A 19,222-nucleotide genomic window follows, 5' to 3' on the forward strand; every position below is an offset into this window, starting at 1 on the left:
AAGACAAGATTGCATTTTTTTCCCCTATCTTGACAAAACTCAGCTGGTGTTCACTGAGATCTGCGTCATCATTGTATGTGCAAAGTTAAAAGCTGCTTCCTCGTTGTCTTCATGTTGAAATAACATTCCCACAGTTCTTAACGGCCGTTGGAGTTGTATTTGAACTCAAAAATGACTTCACAGGTATTCCGTGAGGGTGAAAATACAAAAAAATCTCAAACTTCAGTCCAAATATTGCACAAATATCAAGTGTTTAACAAGTGTTTACCTTCCAGTGGATTTTTTTTCATTGATATTTTTAGTTTAATATGTAATGTCAGACTTGATGTCTTTTTCAGTTTCTGTTTGTGGTTTTGTTGTCATTAAATCATCATCTTTTAGTGAAGGTGGTCAGATATTTTAGGCCTCTGTCCATTTAATATTCCTCCCAGTGTGTATTTATCCAGTATTATTTTATTGCTGGTGGGTGTTTTTAGTGAAATTGAGCATCAAAATGTAAAAATGATGAGTAGGATGTCTGTGCAGGAACCTGCAGGAATGAACGGTCGAACACAAAGTTGAGCCTTAATGACTTCTTCAAACATCACCCTGGAGGATGTGGTAATACGTCAGATTAAAACCTCATTACCTCAACCTGAAGCAGAGGATTTCTCCAGAAACACTCGATGGATCCTCGGCGTTACCCTCCCAGCATCAGACAGGAGGTCCAGCCCCGGGAAAGCTGGGATGTTTCACTTTGACCTTCATCTCAGCTCCTCCATCTCCTGTCTGAGACTAAACATCACAGCAGCATGTTTTACTCTGAGCTCTGAAGGTGGAGGAGGTCCTCAGGTTGAAGGCCTTCCTGCCACCTCTGACCTCCTTAAAGCTGTCAATCACATCCTCTGTCACATCCTGGATTATTCAAAGGAACCAGAAATACTGTTTGTGCATTCTCCTTTTCCAAAAACCTCGCTCCACACAGAAGAAGACCAAAGCTGGATTTGAAGGAGTTCAGGCACCATCTGTCGTCCAAAACATTCATCAGAGGGGCATCAGTGAGGTCTGAACATTTCTGTAAAAGCACAGAGCAAAGCTTCAGACCTCAGTTCATTCCGCAGAACGGGTTTTCCTGTGAGGCTAAATGTGCGTATCGACACACAGCTGATTGAGATTAATCAGGTTCTCAGTGGATATTGATTTCCTGCTGATCTGTTCATCATCCTAATGCACAGAGCGGCTCTATTCCTGGAAGTCCACCGCTGCAGTATTTCACCTCTATTCCATCATGTCTCGATGGTGACGTTCCACATCATAATGTCTGATGATGGAACTGACGCGTTTGCATTTTCAGACTCTTTCAAAGCCTTTTCCAAAGACAGAAATGACGTTTTTGGCAAGAAAGTGACCTTTATTATAGTGGCTGAATTATTTTCTGTTGCTCAAGTTAAAGTTCCAGAACTTAGTACTAACTCTGTGAAGTTTCTTAAAGGAATGTTCCAGTTAGCTGCATTTTAGAAGTTGGATTTTTGTTAATTTAGTCACTTGCAATGTCACAATCCACCACAAATCATACCCTGGATTGTCTCTAATTAAACTTCTACAGCTGGTTAGAAAAGCAACACTTGTTTTGAAGCCAAAAACGTGTTTGACGTGTGGTTCTGCTGGAGGAATCTATCGTATCTAAGCTTCAAGCTGTCATGTTTCATCAAATCAGACTTTATTCTACATGTCTCATTTAAAAATCCACCAAAACTAAAACAAATGAGGATAGAAATGGTACAGAGAGGAGCAGGTTGTTGGAGATACATTCAGAATGGAGAAACATCTTTCTAATCATGTGGAGCCACAGCTTTTATTTCCAGCTTTAGTGTCTCCTGTGGACTCCTGGAAAAACGGTTTTCAGTTTTTTTTACTTCATGTATTTTACAAAACAAGAGAAATTCTACTTCCATGTTTTATGATGCAAAGAATACACTTTAAGTTCCTCTACTTTCAGCAATGAACCCGAGTTCTGAATGAAAAATGAAAGATAAAGTGACGTATTAATGATAAAACTATGAGCTGATTTTTCCATCCATCCATCCATCCTCTATCCACCGCTTTATCCTCACTAGGGTCATGGGGGGGGGGGGGGGGGGGGGGGGGGGGGGGGGTGCTGGTGGGTGCTGGAGTCTATCCCAGCTGACTCGGGTGAAGGCAGGGGACACCCTGGACAGGTCACCAGTCTGTCACAGGGCTACATATACAGACACACAATCACACTCACATTCACACCTACGGACAATTTAGAGTAACCAATTAACCTCAGCATGTTTTTGGACTGTGGGAGGAAGCCGGAGTACCCGGAGAAAACCCACGCATGCACAGGGAGAACATGCAAACTCCATGCAGAAAGATCCCAGGCCGGGATTTGAACCGGGGATCTTCTTGCTGCAAGGCGACAGTGCTAACCACTACCCCACTGTGCAGCCCCTCCACAAACATGCTGGCAGTTCTAGTTCACTGTTCAGTTTCTCTCCAGCCACTAAAGGGCAGCAGTCCACCACTGACTACACAGCGCTTACTTGAACTCTGGGACCAGCAGATAGAGGGAGGGCAGGCTGTCAGCTGCAGGTGACCTGCTCACACTCTCCAGGTGTGCATGTCAGTGTCAGGAGGTCTCATTCTCATTTGTGGAGCAGGTCAAGACCCACGTGGCTCTGGGATGACAACAAAAATCATTTATTTCATGGTGAACGGGAAGCTGGAGCAAGCCGAGCTGGGAGCCGACTGCTCTGCTGCAGATGTCAAAGGTAAGACACGGGGATGATGGTTTTACAGTCATTATACCAGAATGTAAAGAGGTAAAACTGGAAGAACTACTACAGCCTTAAACGTTCAGTTTAATCTCGATACCAGGAGTCAGAAAGTACTGTGAGCAGGATGATGAGTTTCCGATCATTTTAAGACCGTTCCTGTGGCTGCTGTGTGAAGTTCTGACCTCCGTGTGGCTTTGACAGGTCCTCAGGGTGAAGAGCTTTGTCCTCATTGCTCCTCTCAGCTCCCATAAACCACGTGACAACTGAAGCTTCACCTATTAAAACAAGCAAAACAAAAGGCTTAGTGTCATGTAACAAACAGGGGAAACTGTGAATGTCGCAGGTTTTAACGCCCACGGCTGCCCCGTAGAGCTTCATTTACAACGATTGGTGGAAAATATCTAATTGTGATTTAAATCTTAAAAATTGGAATTTCTAATAGACTTGTATGAAGCTTCAGTCCAATATTCAGCATGAAACGGATTTAAAACGTGATGGATATATTCTTGGACAAATATTGCCTCAAATGTCTATTTTATTGTATATTTTTTTTAAATGTCACCGAACAACAGCTTTCACAATGTTCAGTTAAATAAAGTAGTGATATTTATGATTCAAGAAGAAGGTAAACATTTCACATTCTGCAATCAAGTTAAAGTAAAAAAAACAATGAAACCTGGGTCTGCATGCTTCATATTCTAAATCGCAGCATTTACTATTGTGCACTTAGTTTTGTTATAAATTGTGTTTTAAATATGAATTACAATCAAGTCCATTTCATCGGCTTGATCACAAAACAAATCTTCCAGACTAAATAGACACAGTAAAGAAATCCAAAATGTTTAGACACGTCTCATTAACTCTCCATTTCTGTTTTTTTTTTTCTGATTTGTGTTGTTTCTGTGCTGCTATCTGTAACAAATATCTGTCATGCCTTTTAAGCCCATTTAACATTTAGTTCCCAAATAAATATCACTAAAATCAAAATCACAGTTTGAGCTATTATCAGTTTTTATCTGCTAGAAGGAGTTCAGCAGCACATTTGTAAAATTGAATACATCAAACATACTCACAGTCCTCATTTTGTGAAACATTTTTAGGTGAGATTTTTGCAGATCAGCCTCAGAAATCAAGCTTATTTTCTTTATTTTGTGCAGTCAAGGAAAGTAGGCAGACGCTAGTTGATAAATTCATCAAATCTCTGACAGATCTGTTTCGAGTGGCGGCGGAGGCAGGACCTCACCACATCCTGAAGATGTACAACACCAGCGGCAGCGTGGTGAACATCTCCCCCCGGCTGCAGGCCAACAGCGTGGACTCGTACTACCGGCTGGAGGTGGTGGCGTCAGATCTGCAGAGTGAGCATCCTCATCCGTGATGCCTTACATCTGCCTAAATAAGCTGGATGCTGGTTCCACTAATATGTTCAGTTTAAATCTGAAAATATGGTATCAACGTAGCTTCAAGTGAGGACAATGAAGTCATGCGATGTTTTGTTCTATTTCTTTAAAAGGGGAAAATGCAATAAAACATATTAACCATATATTTCTCCCTTGTATTCCTGCAAGTGTTGAAAATTCTTTAAAACAGCATTTAGGGAGGGAAAATGAGCAGAAAAGAGTAAATATGCTGTGAACACTTCTGTATGTAAATGCAGACTTGCAGTAATAAATTCTGAAGTGTTTTTTTTTTTTTGCAATATTATATTTATTTATTCCTTCACAGCAAAATGTTGCAAGTTACAGAAAAGCAGTATTACAAAATTGGAATAAATATATGCAACCCGTGTGGTATCTTCTAGGTAATAAAATAAGGAAGGAAACATTTTCTTACTTTTCATCCCAAAACCTGGGACCCCAAACCCCACGGCCAGTCATAACGGAACAATCAAAGAAATTCTGAAGTGTTTTACATCAGTTTGCATCTGTGAATAAAGCACTTTAATAAGTAAAAGAAAAAGAGGCAAACAAGACGTTAAGATTAATTTGAAGTACGATTCGTTGAAGGTCGGAACAGATTAGTTAAAAGTGACATTAAAAGATGAGCTTTAAGATTATTTCTTATAGGAGTTAACAGAAGGAGCACAGTGGATATGAACTGTGAATTACTCCGCCAAGGAACAGCAGAGTTATGTGATGATCGGTGTACGTCCGTCTGTTACAACATCACTCAAAAACAGACCAACAGATGTGGATGAAAGTTCCAGTGAAGGTCACAAATGACACAAGGACCAAGTGATCAGATTTTTGGCAGTGATGCAGCTGATAGTCTGGATCCACAGATTTGTTAAAGATTTCTGTATCGTTGTGAGATAGCGACACGGCATCACTGTAACCATGACAACCAGTGAAAGCGATGTCACTTAAGATATGACTTCAGATCTCTACAATCCCTCAAACGAAACAGCCTGAGAAGTAAGAAAATGAGTTTTTGGTTGAAGTTAACAAACCAAATCATATTAAAGGACCACAAACAAGCTTTGCTGTAGTCCATCCTCGTTATCTGTTATTCTCCTGCACAAATAAAGACTTTTAAATAAAATTACTGCCAACCAGTGAAGTCTCACTTCCATGTCTGTCCAGATGAATATCACACATAAAGACTTTGAAGGAATTAACAGTGAAACATCCAATCTCTCCTTCTGTTGCTGAATTTTTGTTTAGTCTTAAACATTTATAATATTGTGACTTGTTTGAACAGGGCAAACACTTGTCTTTAATTCTGTTTGTCTTTGCAGGTGTAGCGATGCCACCAGAGCTGGACGGCATGGAATCCAGGTGAGCGCATCACGAGGAAAGATAAACTAACTTAAAGGTGAAACAAACTCACCGTTCTTCACCGTCTGCGTCTTCAGGCTGCGTCACCTGGAGGACAAAGTGACTGAAGATGTGGGAAAGACTCCAGAGATCATCTGTGAGCTGAAGAGTCAAGTGGAGGCCTTCAAGAGGAAGCTGGAGGTCCTTCACACAAACAAACAGCTTTGCATTAAAGTGTATTCTAATAACACATCTGTGATTAGCTGATAAACCTGTCACTGCTGCTCTAGAAACAGTCAGCACAATCAGAGGGGAATCTGTGAGATTTTTTGGGAGTTAGCTGGTTTAGTTTGATATCTTTCTTACTTTGGTGGGTATGACAGACATACATTCAATCATATGTGGCGATAAAAGGGTCTTAAGTTTTAAGTTGAACTCTATGAATTTAAGACTGCTGATGCTATAAGACACCTTTATGAAACTGTCTGTCTTCAGTCTCTGTTTACAGCCTCATATACCAGTTAATTTGCAGAACAAACCTTAAATCTTAAATCCAGAGAGGCACTGCAAACATTTCCCAGCATCACTTTGGGCTGCACTCCCTGCACATTCCATCTCGATCTGAATATTTAAAGTTTTGCTGTCAGAGCGTGGAGCACCTGAGCTGGATGGGCCTGTTCAGGTACGACTGCGACCACCAGCTCTCCAAGTCGTCCCCGAAAGCCAAAACGCCTGAGCTGAGCGTGCAGGAGGAGCGCCAGAGAGTCCGCATGAAGTTCAGCAACATGAGGTGAACTCGCCGTCTGGTTTCTGCACAAAATAAGACGCGTTGAGAGAAGCAGTATCAACAGACAAACTGTGTTCACTCAGCTTTCAGATACACTTGTATTAAAATCAACGTTATTTTGATTATTTCATTCACACAGACATTTAGTGTGTCTGTGTCTCAGCACTAATAAAACTCATAACATCAGCATAATATATAATTTAAGTAATTGAAGCTTGTGATTTAAAGACAGCTTAACCACAAAACATCATGAAATTCACTAGAATCAAAATCAGAAAGAAAGCAGCTAAGCTAGCTACCTTCACTGAAAAACACTCATTTATTTATAGGCCACAGCTAGCAGAAAATCCATGAAGGATAGCTGCAACTTTTTCAGCACCTAGTTTATGTTAGAGCACATCAGTGACTTTAGCCATATAGTTAGCTCTTCCTATAACTTTAGCTTTGTTGTCAGCTCTTTCTATAACTTTAGCTTTGTTGTCAGCTCTTCCTGTAACTTTAGCTTTGTTGTCAGCTCTTTCTATAACTTTAGCTTTGTTGTCAGCTCTTCCTGTAACTTTAGCTTTGTTGTCAGCTCTTCCTGTAACTTTAGCTTTGTTGTCAGCTCTTCCTGTAACTTTAGCTTTGTTGTCAGCTCTTCCTGTAACTTTAGCTTTGTTGTCAGCTCTTTCTATAACTTTAGCTTTGTTGTCAGCTCTTCCTGTAACTTTAGCTTTGTTGTCAGCTCTTCCTGTAACTTTAGCTTTGTTGTCAGCTCTTCCTGTAACTTTAGCTTTGTTGTCAGCTCTTCCTGTAACTTTAGCTTTGTTGTCAGCTCTTCCTGTAACTTTAGCTTTGTTGTCAGCTCTTTCTATAACTTTAGCTTTGTTGTCAGCTCTTCCTGTAACTTTAGCTTTGTTGTCAGCTCTTTCTATAACTTTAGCTTTGTTGTCAGCTCTTCCTGTAACTTTAGCTTTGTTGTCAGCTCTTTCTATAACTTTAGCTTTGTTGTCAGCTCTTCCTGTAACTTTAGCTTTGTTGTCAGCTCTTCCTGTAACTTTAGCTTTGTTGTCAGCTCTTTCTATAACTTTAGCTTTGTTGTCAGCTCTTCCTGTAACTTTAGCTTTGTTGTCAGCTCTTCCTGTAACTTTAGCTTTGTTGTCAGCTCTTCCTGTAACTTTAGCTTTGTTGTCAGCTCTTTCTATAACTTTAGCTTTGTTGTCAGCTCTTCCTGTAACTTTAGCTTTGTTGTCAGCTCTTCCTGTAACTTTAGCTTTGTTGTCAGCTCTTTCTATAACTTTAGCTTTGTTGTCAGCTCTTCCTGTAACTTTAGCTTTGTTGTCAGCTCTTCCTGTAACTTTAGCTTTGTTGTCAGCTCTTCCTGTAACTTTAGCTTTGTTGTCAGCTCTTCCTGTAACTTTAGCTTTGTTGTCAGCTCTTCCTGTAACTTTAGCTTTGTTGTCAGCTCTTTCTATAACTTTAGCTTTGTTGTCAGCTCTTCCTGTAACTTTAGCTTTGTTGTCAGCTCTTCCTGTAACTTTAGCTTTGTTGTCAGCTCTTTCTATAACTTTAGCTTTGTTGTCAGCTCTTCCTGTAACTTTAGCTTTGTTGTCAGCTCTTTCTATAACTTTAGCTTTGTTGTCAGCCCTTCTTATAACTTTAGCTTTGTTGTCAGCTCTTCCTGTAACTTTAGCTTTGTTGTCAGCTCTTCCTGTAACTTTAGCTTTGTTGTCAGCTCTTTCTATAACTTTAGCTTTGTTGTCAGCCCTTCTTATAACTTTAGCTTTGTTGTCAGCTCTTCCTGTAACTTTAGCTTTGTTGTCAGCTCTTTCTATAACTTTAGCTTTGTTGTCAGCTCTTCCTGTAACTTTAGCTTTGTTGTCAGCTCTTTCTATAACTTTAGCTTTGTTGTCAGCCCTTCTTATAACTTTAGCTTTGTTGTCAGCTCTTCCTGTAACTTTAGCTTTGTTGTCAGCTCTTTCTATAACTTTAGCTTTGTTGTCAGCTCTTCCTATAACTTTAGCTTTGTTGTCAGCTCTTCCTGTAAATTAAATTTGCACCAAGTTTTAACTTGGCGCAAATTTAAAAGGCAATTAACACAAATACACATTGATTATTTACATTTTTATGGAATATTAATTCTCTCTATAGTATTAGTAATAAATAACAGAAGGTCACATAATTATTATTTTGATCAAATCAACAGTTTCCACCTTTTCCTACCTAGCCTTAGCAGGGCGGCGTTTATGTTAGAATCTGTTCTGTGTTGCTGTAGTTCACTGCAGGTGACGGAGGAGGTGCGAGAGCATCTGAAAACCCCCATTTTTGATAACTGGTGAGTATAAAGACGCACTAAACCGACACTCTCAGTCTCATACAGACACTCCTGTCACACCGGTGTGTGGTTCTGCTGGCAGGCAGTGGGAGGAGGCAGAGATGCTGGTGCTGCTCCAGGTGATGTACACCGACCTGGACTTCCTGACGGCGTTCAACATCGAGCTGGAGGTCCTGCAGAACTTCCTCTTTGAGGTGTACTGCCACTACAACAACATCCCCTTCCATAACTTCCAGCACTGCTTCTGCGTCACTCAGATGGTACGAACACGACGAACAGAAGTCACATCTAGAGAGTCTGAAATTATCAGCAGAGAAGATCAGAAATGAGACAGAAATGAAATAAAGAATAAGATAAAAGGTGCTGCTGAGAGGTCCATGATCTAGGAGACATAAATAACTTTGAAATGGAAATTATACTTGTATTTATAGTCTGTCAACCATTTTTAACACATCAAACATCTGCTTTACAAATATTTGCCAACATTTAATTTCAAATTTAATTTACTTCAAAGAAAAAAATCTAATTATTCAGTATTTGTAGTTTCTATATAACATATAAAATGAACAGATTTTATTTTTTTGGATGTGTGTAAACAGATGTATATAAGATAAAGTGGCAGGATGATGCTTTCAGCCTCATTATCAAAGGTGAGGATTCTGGAAATACGATTTTAATTGTAACTATAAATGAAAACATGAAAAACAAAAGTATATTTCTGTACATGTATAAAAAGGAACCACATCTTTTCTATCATAGGCGTAAATAAAGCAGCTTTCATGATGAGCTGCTGAATTTACTTTTGAAACTTAAAGCATATTTTGCGTCTAAAATGTTTCTGAATGCAGGATCTTTACTTATAAATAAGTATTTTTTAAGTGCAGTGCAGCTTCTTTTACCTGAGTAATATTTTTTATGTTTCATAAATATATTAAACAAAATTATTTGACAAAGTGTAGTCAAATTAAAAGCAAGTGAAATATATGAAAAATGCATCTTACAAACATTCAGAACCTAAATTTCTTTGTGAATATGGGCGATATATCTGTGTAAGCCGATATAATCATTTTCAAAATGCTCCATACTGGATTCTTGAACCAGACAGCTTTGGTTTGTTAGACTTCATGTCTGGCGTCACAAATTCAGCTCCTCTCATTGTTTTTTGTGCCGATTTTAATTCTTTATATCTGACGGAAACGGTCCAAAACAGTCAAAAAGGAGAAAAGGTCTTTGACTGCTGAGTGCAGGCAGCTGCTGCAGAGAAGTGTCATTGTTGTGCTGGTTTTGCTGGTTTTACTGGTGCTTCTCTGGGCAGATGTACGGGCTGATCTGGCTCACAGATCTCAGGAACAAACTCGGAAGAACTGAGCTGCTGATCATGCTGACCTCGGCTCTGTGCCACGACCTGGACCACCCCGGCTACAACAACGTCTACCAGGTCGCCTCTCCTCTTTTATGAATACGTTTGTCTTGTAAACAAGATGTTTTGTTTGTTGTTTATATGAAATCTTTTTTCCCCTCACAGATAAATGCTCAGACTGACTTGGCGCTCCGCTACAACGACATTTCACCTCTGGAAAACCACCACTGCGCCGTCGCCTTTGGCATCCTGGCCAAGGTAGAAAAAACATGAAAGGATTTAAACAGGAAGGTAGAGAAATAATAAAAAAGCATGATTGTAAATATTAATATTACACAGGAGCAGACCTGACTGCAGAAAAAGGAAAGGTGGAAGAAAGACTGGTGGGAAAAGTGGCAGCCCCAATAATAGAAATGTGGAGAAACCAAACCTTTGCAATCAAACTGTTCATTATTTGGTTTTTAACGTGAATAATTTTATCTTCTAACTGCAAACTGAATTAACGTAATTAACAAAAAAAATCTTGTTTTTAATATTTATATCTAAGAAATAAGCATATAATAACACTCAGAGCAGTATCTACAGGAACTATGACCTGGATTGAAGTTTATGTGGTTTTCTGTTTAATGAGGTAAAGAAGCTGTAAAAGTATAAAGTGTTTAGATGTTGTTGGAACATGTTTTATTGCTTTTACTAATCTTTTATTAATTAATTTGGAATCGTACACACCTGCATACATCATCACTGAGCGCATAAAATAGTCTTGCGAGTTTTTTTTAATCAATCAAAATCATGAAACAATAATTATTCAGAAAAAATCTCCAATGCTTTGATAGAAAACACAGATCTACACTTTCCTATTTGACTTTGTAGCCATTAAACACATTCAAATGTTGCAAATTTATTTTAATTTGCAGCCAGAGTGCAACATCCTTAAAAACCTGACCACTGAGCAGTACAAACACATCCGAGGAGGAATGATCAAGTAAGACTTCAGCTCACATCTGGCCCCGTGTACGGTGACACTCAGTGGTTTGTTCAGTTTTAAATATTATTATTATTCCTTTTCCAGATGTATCCTGGCCACTGACATGGCGAGACACAATGAAATCCTCAACAAGTTTAAAGTCATGCAGCCGGTGTTCGACTTCACCAACAAGGACCACAAGGAAGTGGTGAAGAAACAAACATTAAACCACTTCATCTTAGTGTTTTCAGACTGTTTTAGGCTTTCTGATCAGCTGATTTCTTAGTTTTCATGTCGTAGCTCAATTCCACATCACACAAAATGTAGAAAAATACAAAACATCTTCTCTTTAGGTTACAAATACCAAAATGATGAATTACTGCCATCATGTGGCACAAAGTGGGGTAAACAGGGCTGTTACTGCTGTTTAGTGCAGGACTGAAACATCTGAAGAAAATAAAACGTATTAAGTTCTCTGGATGTAATTATGAAAAGCTTTAAATGACCTCAGCTTCTCTGAACGGTTAGTTTCAAACTTCCAGCTCCTGCTTGAAAAGATGACGTCAACAAATGTCCTACCGTTGACTCTTTGTTTGCAGCTGATGAAGATCATGGTGAAGGTGAGCGACATCTCCAACGAGGCGAGGCCGATGGCGGTGGCTGAGCCCTGGCTGGACTGTCTGCTGCAGGAGTTCTTCAACCAGGTTCTCACTGTTTACTGATCAATGTGCACAAAGTGAACAGGAACAGATCCCAGACAGATACTCAGCATGGGGAAACTTACCGCTGCCTTTTAGAGAAGGGAATGGTCTATTAAAACCATCCATCCATCACTGATACACCGCTTAGTCCTCATTAGGCTCATAGGGGCCTGGAGTCTATTCCAGCTGACTGAGGGTGAAGGTTCACCTGGACAGGTAACAGCCTATCACAGGGCTACATATAGAGACAAACAATCACACCTACAGACAATTTAGAATAAGTTAACCTCAGCATGTTTGTGGACTGTGGGAGGAAGCTGGAGAACCTGGAGAAAAGCCACACATGTACAGGGAGAACATGGAGACTCCATGCAGGAAGATCCCAGGACACGAACCGGGGATCTTCTAACCACCAAGCCCCCCATTAAAACCATCCATCCATTCTCTATCCACCGCTTTATCCTCACTAGGGTCATGGGGGGTGCTGGAGTCTATCCCAGCTGACTCTGGTGAAGGCAGGGGACACCCTGGACAGGTCACCAGTCTGTCACAGGGCTACATATACAGACACACAATCACACTCACATTCACACCTACGGACAATTTAGAGTAACCAATTAACCTCAGCATGTTTTTGGACTGTGGGAGGAAGCCGGAGTACCCGGAGAAAACCCACGCATGCACAGGGAGAACATGCAAACTCCATGCAGAAAGATCCCAGGAAGGCCGGGATTTGAACCGGGGATCTTCTTGCTGCAAGGCGACAGTGCTAACCACTCCCACTGTGCAGCCCCCATTAAAAGCACGTCACTCTAAAACAGAAAGCAACCTGTTTAAGATACCAATGTGCACTAAAACTGATGTTATGTAAACTAAGAAACTAAAGCAGAGATATCAGGAAAAAACTCATTGATTATTATTCTTAGAATCTTTCACATGTATTTAAATGAATATAAACACCTACCTTTGCTCTGTTTTTTGTTTTTGTTGGGTTTTTTTGTGTGCAGAGCGACACAGAGAAACTTAAAGGGCTTCCAGTGACTCCGTTCATGGACCGAGACAAAGTGTCCAAACCGTCCTCTCAGACAAACTTCATCCGCTTTGTTCTCCTGCCGCTGTTCACAGAGCTCACCAAGCTGTTCCCCTGTCTGGAGGTAAAAGCTTTTATTCACAGATTCAGCTCTTTTATTGAGTCGTGCTTGTCTGAATCAGAGCAGGACGACAATACGGGCTTTATGCTCTGAAAAGGATGGAACTGCTTAGCTTTTTAAATACATACATACACTACTGTTCAGAGGTTTGGGGTCATCCAGATAAACTCCCACTTTTATCCATGTGCTAACATAACTGAACAAGGGTTTTCTAATCATCAATGAGCCTTTCAGCACCATTAGCTAACACAATGTAGCATTAGAACACAGGAGTGATGGTTGCTGGAAATGTTCCTCTGTACCCCTATGGAGATATTCCATTAAACATTTACAGCTACAACAGTCATTTACCACATTAACTATGTCTACACTGGATTTATCATTCGTTTCATGTGATCTTCAGTGAAAAAAAAAATGCTTTTCTTTCAAAAATAAGGACATTTCTAAGTGACCCTAAACTTTCAAACAGTGGTGCAGGTGGTTGGATATGTAACAAACCAGAACAACTGTGAGATTAACTGATAATTAAAATAGTGTTTAGCAGACTAAGGGGAGTCTCACCAGGAACGTCTGACAGGAGCTGAACATTCACATTTGTCCTCATTATGACTGTAATTTCACTATATAATCACTTCTGTGGATATGAAATAATATTTATTTAAAGTCTTTTCTTCACAATAAATAAGAGGAAACATTCTGAGTGTCGTTTGTGTGCAGCAACACATTCTGGAGCCGGTGCGAGGAGCTCTGGAGTATTATTCCAACCTGGAGAGAGCCACCAAGGAGGAGGACGCCACAACCAAACCGTGAGGAGGAAGAGGAGGAAGAAGAGGAAGAGGAAGAGGAGGAAGAAGAGGAGGAGGAAGAGGAGGAGCAGGAAGAGAAAGAGGAGGAAGAAGAAGAGGAGGAAGAGGAGGAGGAGGAGGAGAAAGAGAAGGAGGAGGAAGAAGAAGAGGAGGAAGAGGAGGAGCAGGAGGAGGAGAAGAGGAGAAGGATGATGAAGAGGAGGAAGGAGGAGGAAGAGGAGGAGGAGGAAGAGGAGGAGCAGGAAGAAGAGGAGGAGGAGGAAGAGAGAGGAGGAAGAAGAAGAGGAGGAAGAAGAAGAGGAGGAAGAAGAAGAGGAGGAAGGGAAAGAGGAGGAAGAGGAAGAAGAGGAGGAAGGAGGAGGAAGAGGAGGAGCAGGAAGAGGAGGAGGAGGAAGAGAGAGGAGGAAGAAGAAGAGGAGGAAGAAGAAGAGGAGGAAGAAGAAGAGGAGGAAGGGAAAGAGGAGGAAGAGGAAGAAGAGGAGGAGGAGGACGAAGAGGAGAAGGAAGAGGAGGAGGAAGAGGAAGAAGAGGAGGAAGAAGATGAGCAGGAAGAAGAGGAGGAGGAAGAGGAAGAAGAGAAAGAGGGGGAAGAGGAGGAGGAGGGAGGAGGAGGAAGAGGAGGAGCAGGAGGAGGAAGAGAAAGAGGGGGAAGAAGAAGAGGAGGAAGAGGAAGAAGAAGAGGAGGAAGGGAAAGAGGAGGAAGAGGAAGAAGAGGAGGAGGAGGAGGACGAAGAGGAGAAGGAAGAGGAGGAGGAAGAGGAAGAAGAGAAACAGGGGGAAGAGGAGGAGGAGAAAGAAGAGGAGGAAGAGGAGGAGAAAGAAGAGGAAGAAGAGGAGGAAGAGGACGAAGAGGAAGAAGAAGAGGAGGACGAAGAGAAGGAAGAGAGAGGAGGAAGAAGAAGAGGAGGAGGAGGAGGAGGAGGAAGAAGAGGACAAAGGGGAGGAAGAGGAGGAAGAGGCGTCTCATTCTAGTCTAACAGCATCAGTTCCATTCAGCAGCAGTGTGTCAGAACGATAGCTGGAGAGAAATTTATTATGTTTGTCAAAAAAATGTTTGAGGATTCAGTAGTGTCACAAACTGTGTGTGAAACTTAATAAAAACAGATGTGTCGGCTCAAGTTTACTTTGTTTTGTGTGTGGTTTGAAATAAGGTTCCTTCTCACACATGAGCAGTGAAGACGGTGATTCTTCCATTTATGTTTGAATATTAATCACTAGACTAGTTTTACTGCTGATTAAACCCACACTCAGTCCGGCTGCATCAAACGTGGATTAATCCGCCGCTGAAAATAGTCCTGAATAAAATCACTGCTAGCAAGCAGCTGTTTGTAAATTCAGTGTTTATGAAGAGGAAGTCAGAGTGTTTAGAGCTGAACTAACAGTCTCTGTAGGAAACAAGAAAAAGCAGAATAACAGCAGATTTAAAATGTAATTAATTTTCTAGAATAATAAAATTAGACTTGTAATTGAACATTCAACAGAAATAACCCCAATTTTGTGCTTGGTATTTGCTCAGTGTGTGTAACATGTGGTGATTAATCTGTTTTAAATGATGCCTGAACAAACAGAACCGTCTTTATTCACCATCTGAAGTTAAACTGAGAACTTTATTTTTCAGTCACTTAACCGACAAATCCAAAAGCAAAAGTGCAAATGTGTGATTTCTGTCCGAGCAACACCTCTGATAAATACTTCAAATTAAAAACAGCATTAGTGTTTCAGACAAAACGAAATAAAATTAAAAAAGTACCCACAATAAATCTTAAATATATACAACAGCTGTGTCTTCACTACATTCTCTTGGCATCTTAAAAGCAAAACAACACGGAGTGACGACTTTTGATGCTAAACTCCTTCAAAGCTCACAGACTTTGAAGCGATGGAAGTTATTTTTCACCACAACAAACATCACGACACAGGAAACGGAGAGAAACGCTGAATGTGCGGTCAAACTGGGGAGGAGGTTTCCCAGAATCTTTATGTTTTTAAAGAGCTTTCACTGAAACATCAGCATCTTTAAACACACTTCTGTCCTTCTCAGTCACTTCCTTCACTTTAAAAGAGCCACCAGCAGCTGCCGGCTGGTTAAACTTTTCCTTAGCATTTAGCTTTTAGCGTCGCAGCAGCAGAGGTACCGTTTTAATGCTATTTTTGACAGTTAAAGTAACAGAAGCTCCAACAGAATACCACCGCTTCTTAGACTGGCAGCAGACATGTCGACTCTGGATGTGAACCGATGCTTTTAAAGGCTCCTGCACACAAAATCTGGTGAAATATTTGTTCGTAAATCCAGAGGAGGAGCTCTAAGGTATGAGAGAATCCAACATGAGCTTGTTTTGCATCTCTCTTTAGACCGTCAGAAAAAGAAGATCTGATCCATTAGGAATGATCAGACTGAAACTAAAGCTGATCTGACTCTTTCTGTGTGCAGGAGCCTTTAGTTCAGCAGCTTTCATGATGGAAACGGTGAGAATAAAGCCTTCCCCTGTGTGTCTGAAGTGTGTCTGAGCGACCGGAGTCTCACTGTAAGGCTCTGAAACGACTCCATCAAAAGCAGGAACATTCAGAGCTTCACACGGCGACTGTCAGGTTCAGGCTGGACGCAAAATGAACTTGGATGCGGCGGCATTAATATAAATATGGCAGCAACACATGGAACAAAAACAACACAAAGTGCAGCAAAGTCTTCAACCATAAATAAAATCAGCTTCATCTGCTTTGTTCGATCGTTAACTGGTGACAGACACGAGATCCCAGGATTCTAATTTGACCTTCTTCTTCTTCAGATTATGCCGTTTAACGAAGCGATTAGATTTTTACTCTCACTGAATATTAAATCAAACAAAAAGGTGTGACAGAAATGGGTTTTATGTCTGTGATCCTGCAAATTCTGCACAAAGACTTGATGTGGATTTTATTTCTCCAGTCTGAATGTTTCATTTCGTGGTTGTGAACTTTATGGAGTCACTTCAGAACGGATCAGAAAACGTTTTCCAGACATCAGGGCTGAAAAGAAGGAATTAAAGCTGATGCTATAATTCAAGCTGATTGGCTGACGGACAGGAAATGAATCCGTTTTAAAATCGATGAACTGCTTCAGTCACTTATGAGCAAAGAAAATCACCTTTCTCTGGTTTACCTAAAGTTTTAGATCAGACCTTTGAAGATGAGGTCTGTAAATGTGTTTTTGACACATTAGAGATGGAAAACAAAATGAATCCCTCACTGCGCCCTCAGACTGGCTGATAGGAGGACATTTAACCGGTTATGATCACTGAAGCCTTCTGAACCGGCAGCATAAATCTGTTAACAAGAGATAAATAAATGGGAATGTTCAGATTTACAACACAAACTGTGAATATTCAAGCTCTCAGAGAACTCACAGGTACAAACTTCCATTCACTGTTAAATCCTTCCACTTTGTACGTCTAGAACAGAACATTTAAGTTCACTGGAATAAAACACACCTTTTTGAATGACGTAATATTTCTTTGTGTTTCCTATAATGATTTATAGAACTGGTCACCACGTGTCAGTTTCTGTTTTAGTAAAACTAGAGATGATGAATGATCAGATTCATTTTCTAACAGCAGCTCTGAGAACATCTCAGCCTCAGTCCTGCCCTCATCGTGGCTTTTAGTTTGAACAGCAGCAGATAAATGAGTGGATGGCGTTACAGCTGCTACAGTTTAATCTGGAGAACTGAATGAAAGTTAAGGAGAAAATCTTGGCAACTCCTGATTGGCTTTTTTTTTTTCTGATGTGTGATAAACCGTCAAAGGAGGAGCGCTGTGAGCTCCTCTGATGTCACGGAGCTGCTGTGGTCTCTACAGTACAGGGAGGGACTTGCCTTACAGGGTGGAGGGACGCGTCACAGGATGCAGGACAGCAGTGTTTTTTACTATTTACAGTGTCGGAAGAGGAAAGATGTTCAGTCCTGCTAGTTGAACATGATGGACTCTGGGTCCTGGTTCATCATCTGAGCCATGTGTCGCAGGACGTCCTTCTTGGTGATGATTCCCAGCAGACGCCTGCAGGAGGAAAGACACGGACAGAAAGAAAACGTGTTTGTTTACGCAGGAGAAAGGAAACGAGCACGAGGACGGTGAAGAACTCGGTCAGATAAAATTCCGTCTGAATTCACAGATGGGGGTGCAACACCATTTTCAATTTGGCTTTGGAAGATAGAGGTGGCAGATCATGATAAAAAAAACTTTATGTGCAAAATCACAGGCTTATATTCCCAATAATTTTTGAGTTATGGCATTTTCAAATTGTAATAATTCAGGCCAAAATGCCCTCCCCCAATCCTCGCCTGGAATTTTTAGGTTTTAAAGTGCTTATATCTCTGCTTCTGGGCATCACACAGACTTGAATTTTTTTCTCCAAGCTCTCTACATGTTGGTGATGTCCTAGAAACAACACACACACTCAGGAGAAGTCTCTACAGAGCAGGGGGGCTGTCCCAAAATGTATAAATTATTTGTAAAAACCACTCGCGAGTAGGGCTGAGGGTGTTAAAAATACCAGAAATGTTACAGATTAATGTCTTAGCCCCATTTAGTATTGCTCTAGACCAGACTGGCTTATAACTTATACAGGGGGAGCCCTCTAGGCTCATTATTTAGAGAGATATGGACTGCTGAACATTGCCCCCCCATGAAAAGTGCCTCATTTTCAAGGACCTTGAAGTCAGTGTAGCACAGGTGGTAGAGATCTGCTAATGTGCACAGAAACTCATCTATCCTCTTACTGTAGCCATGCAAAGTCCAACTTCTAGCCATCACTGCATCATGCTCCATTTTACCCTCTTAAGGGGGTAAAATTAAGAGATATAAGCATTTAAAAACCTAAAAATTCCAGGCGAGGATGGGGGGGAGGGCATTTTGGCCTGAATTATTACAATTTAAAATGCCATAACTCAAAAATTATTGGGAGCATAAGCCTGTAATTTTGCACACAAAGCTTTTTTTTTATCATGATCTTCCACCACCAGCACCCACAGTAAAATTGAAGATGGTGCTGCGACCACCTTCCTGAATATTTGGTGTTTTGGGATGGAATAAGCCAGACAGAAGCTGCTCCTCCATCCTGAGGAGATGAAAGAGAAACACCAGCAGATAAAAACACCAACCTGTCTGCAAACCATCACCATACCTGCATGCAGCCACAACAAGGTGATGCTGGGCCTAGGGCAGGTGTTTATTTCCACAGTTTACAACCAAACATCAATCCAGCAGCAGGTTTTCTCTGCTGCTGACCGTTCTACTGAAGAAAAACATCAAAGAAAGTTTCTCTTCTTGATAACATCAGCATCACTGGCTGATGGTAACATAAACTGGACTTCATCACATCATCCTTTATCACATAATCTGCACAGTTCTTGCACTATTTGAATTTTCTTGCAAAAGCCACTTTCTCCATCCTTCACTCTTGTGCATATTGTAAATATTATTATGATTATAACTCTATTGTTGTTTATTGTTTCTCTTACTGTATGCTGTAACATGGGAAATTTCCTCGGACATGGGGAGTAATAAAGATTATCTTGTCTTGTCTGATCACTTCTGCTTTAAAATCTGCTTTTAATTTTACTCAGA

The 19,222-nt window shown here is 40.7% G+C and overlaps 2 protein-coding genes across 2 annotated transcripts in view; one reads left to right on the forward strand and one right to left on the reverse strand.

Annotated features, from left to right (window-relative positions):
- Window positions 1-2,500: 2,500 nt before the first annotated feature.
- The window catches only part of LOC110970828 (high affinity cGMP-specific 3',5'-cyclic phosphodiesterase 9A-like), a gene marked incomplete at its 3' end in the record, with an annotated part of 66,272 nt that continues 49,550 nt past the window's right edge, over window positions 2,501-19,222 (forward strand). The window contains exons 1-12 of the mRNA XM_051942114.1: window positions 2,501-2,774; window positions 3,989-4,138; window positions 5,518-5,557; window positions 5,635-5,737; window positions 6,184-6,326; window positions 8,578-8,637; window positions 8,720-8,897; window positions 9,953-10,075; window positions 10,163-10,255; window positions 10,915-10,982; window positions 11,070-11,172; window positions 11,564-11,668. Coding sequence (XP_051798074.1) covers window positions 2,624-2,774; window positions 3,989-4,138; window positions 5,518-5,557; window positions 5,635-5,737; window positions 6,184-6,326; window positions 8,578-8,637; window positions 8,720-8,897; window positions 9,953-10,075; window positions 10,163-10,255; window positions 10,915-10,982; window positions 11,070-11,172; window positions 11,564-11,668 — 1,317 coding nt within the window. The remainder of the gene's footprint in view (window positions 2,775-3,988; window positions 4,139-5,517; window positions 5,558-5,634; window positions 5,738-6,183; window positions 6,327-8,577; window positions 8,638-8,719; window positions 8,898-9,952; window positions 10,076-10,162; window positions 10,256-10,914; window positions 10,983-11,069; window positions 11,173-11,563; window positions 11,669-19,222) is intronic.
- The window catches only part of LOC127531866 (H(+)/Cl(-) exchange transporter 4-like), a 19,325-nt gene continuing 15,313 nt past the window's right edge, over window positions 15,211-19,222 (reverse strand). Inside the window, 1 exon segment of the mRNA XM_051942109.1 lies at window positions 15,211-17,653. Coding sequence (XP_051798069.1) covers window positions 17,563-17,653 — 91 coding nt within the window. The 3' untranslated portion in view covers window positions 15,211-17,562.

Source organism: Acanthochromis polyacanthus, chromosome 22, assembly GCF_021347895.1.
Source record: "Acanthochromis polyacanthus isolate Apoly-LR-REF ecotype Palm Island chromosome 22, KAUST_Apoly_ChrSc, whole genome shotgun sequence".
Classification (NCBI taxonomy): domain Eukaryota; kingdom Metazoa; phylum Chordata; class Actinopteri; family Pomacentridae; genus Acanthochromis; species Acanthochromis polyacanthus.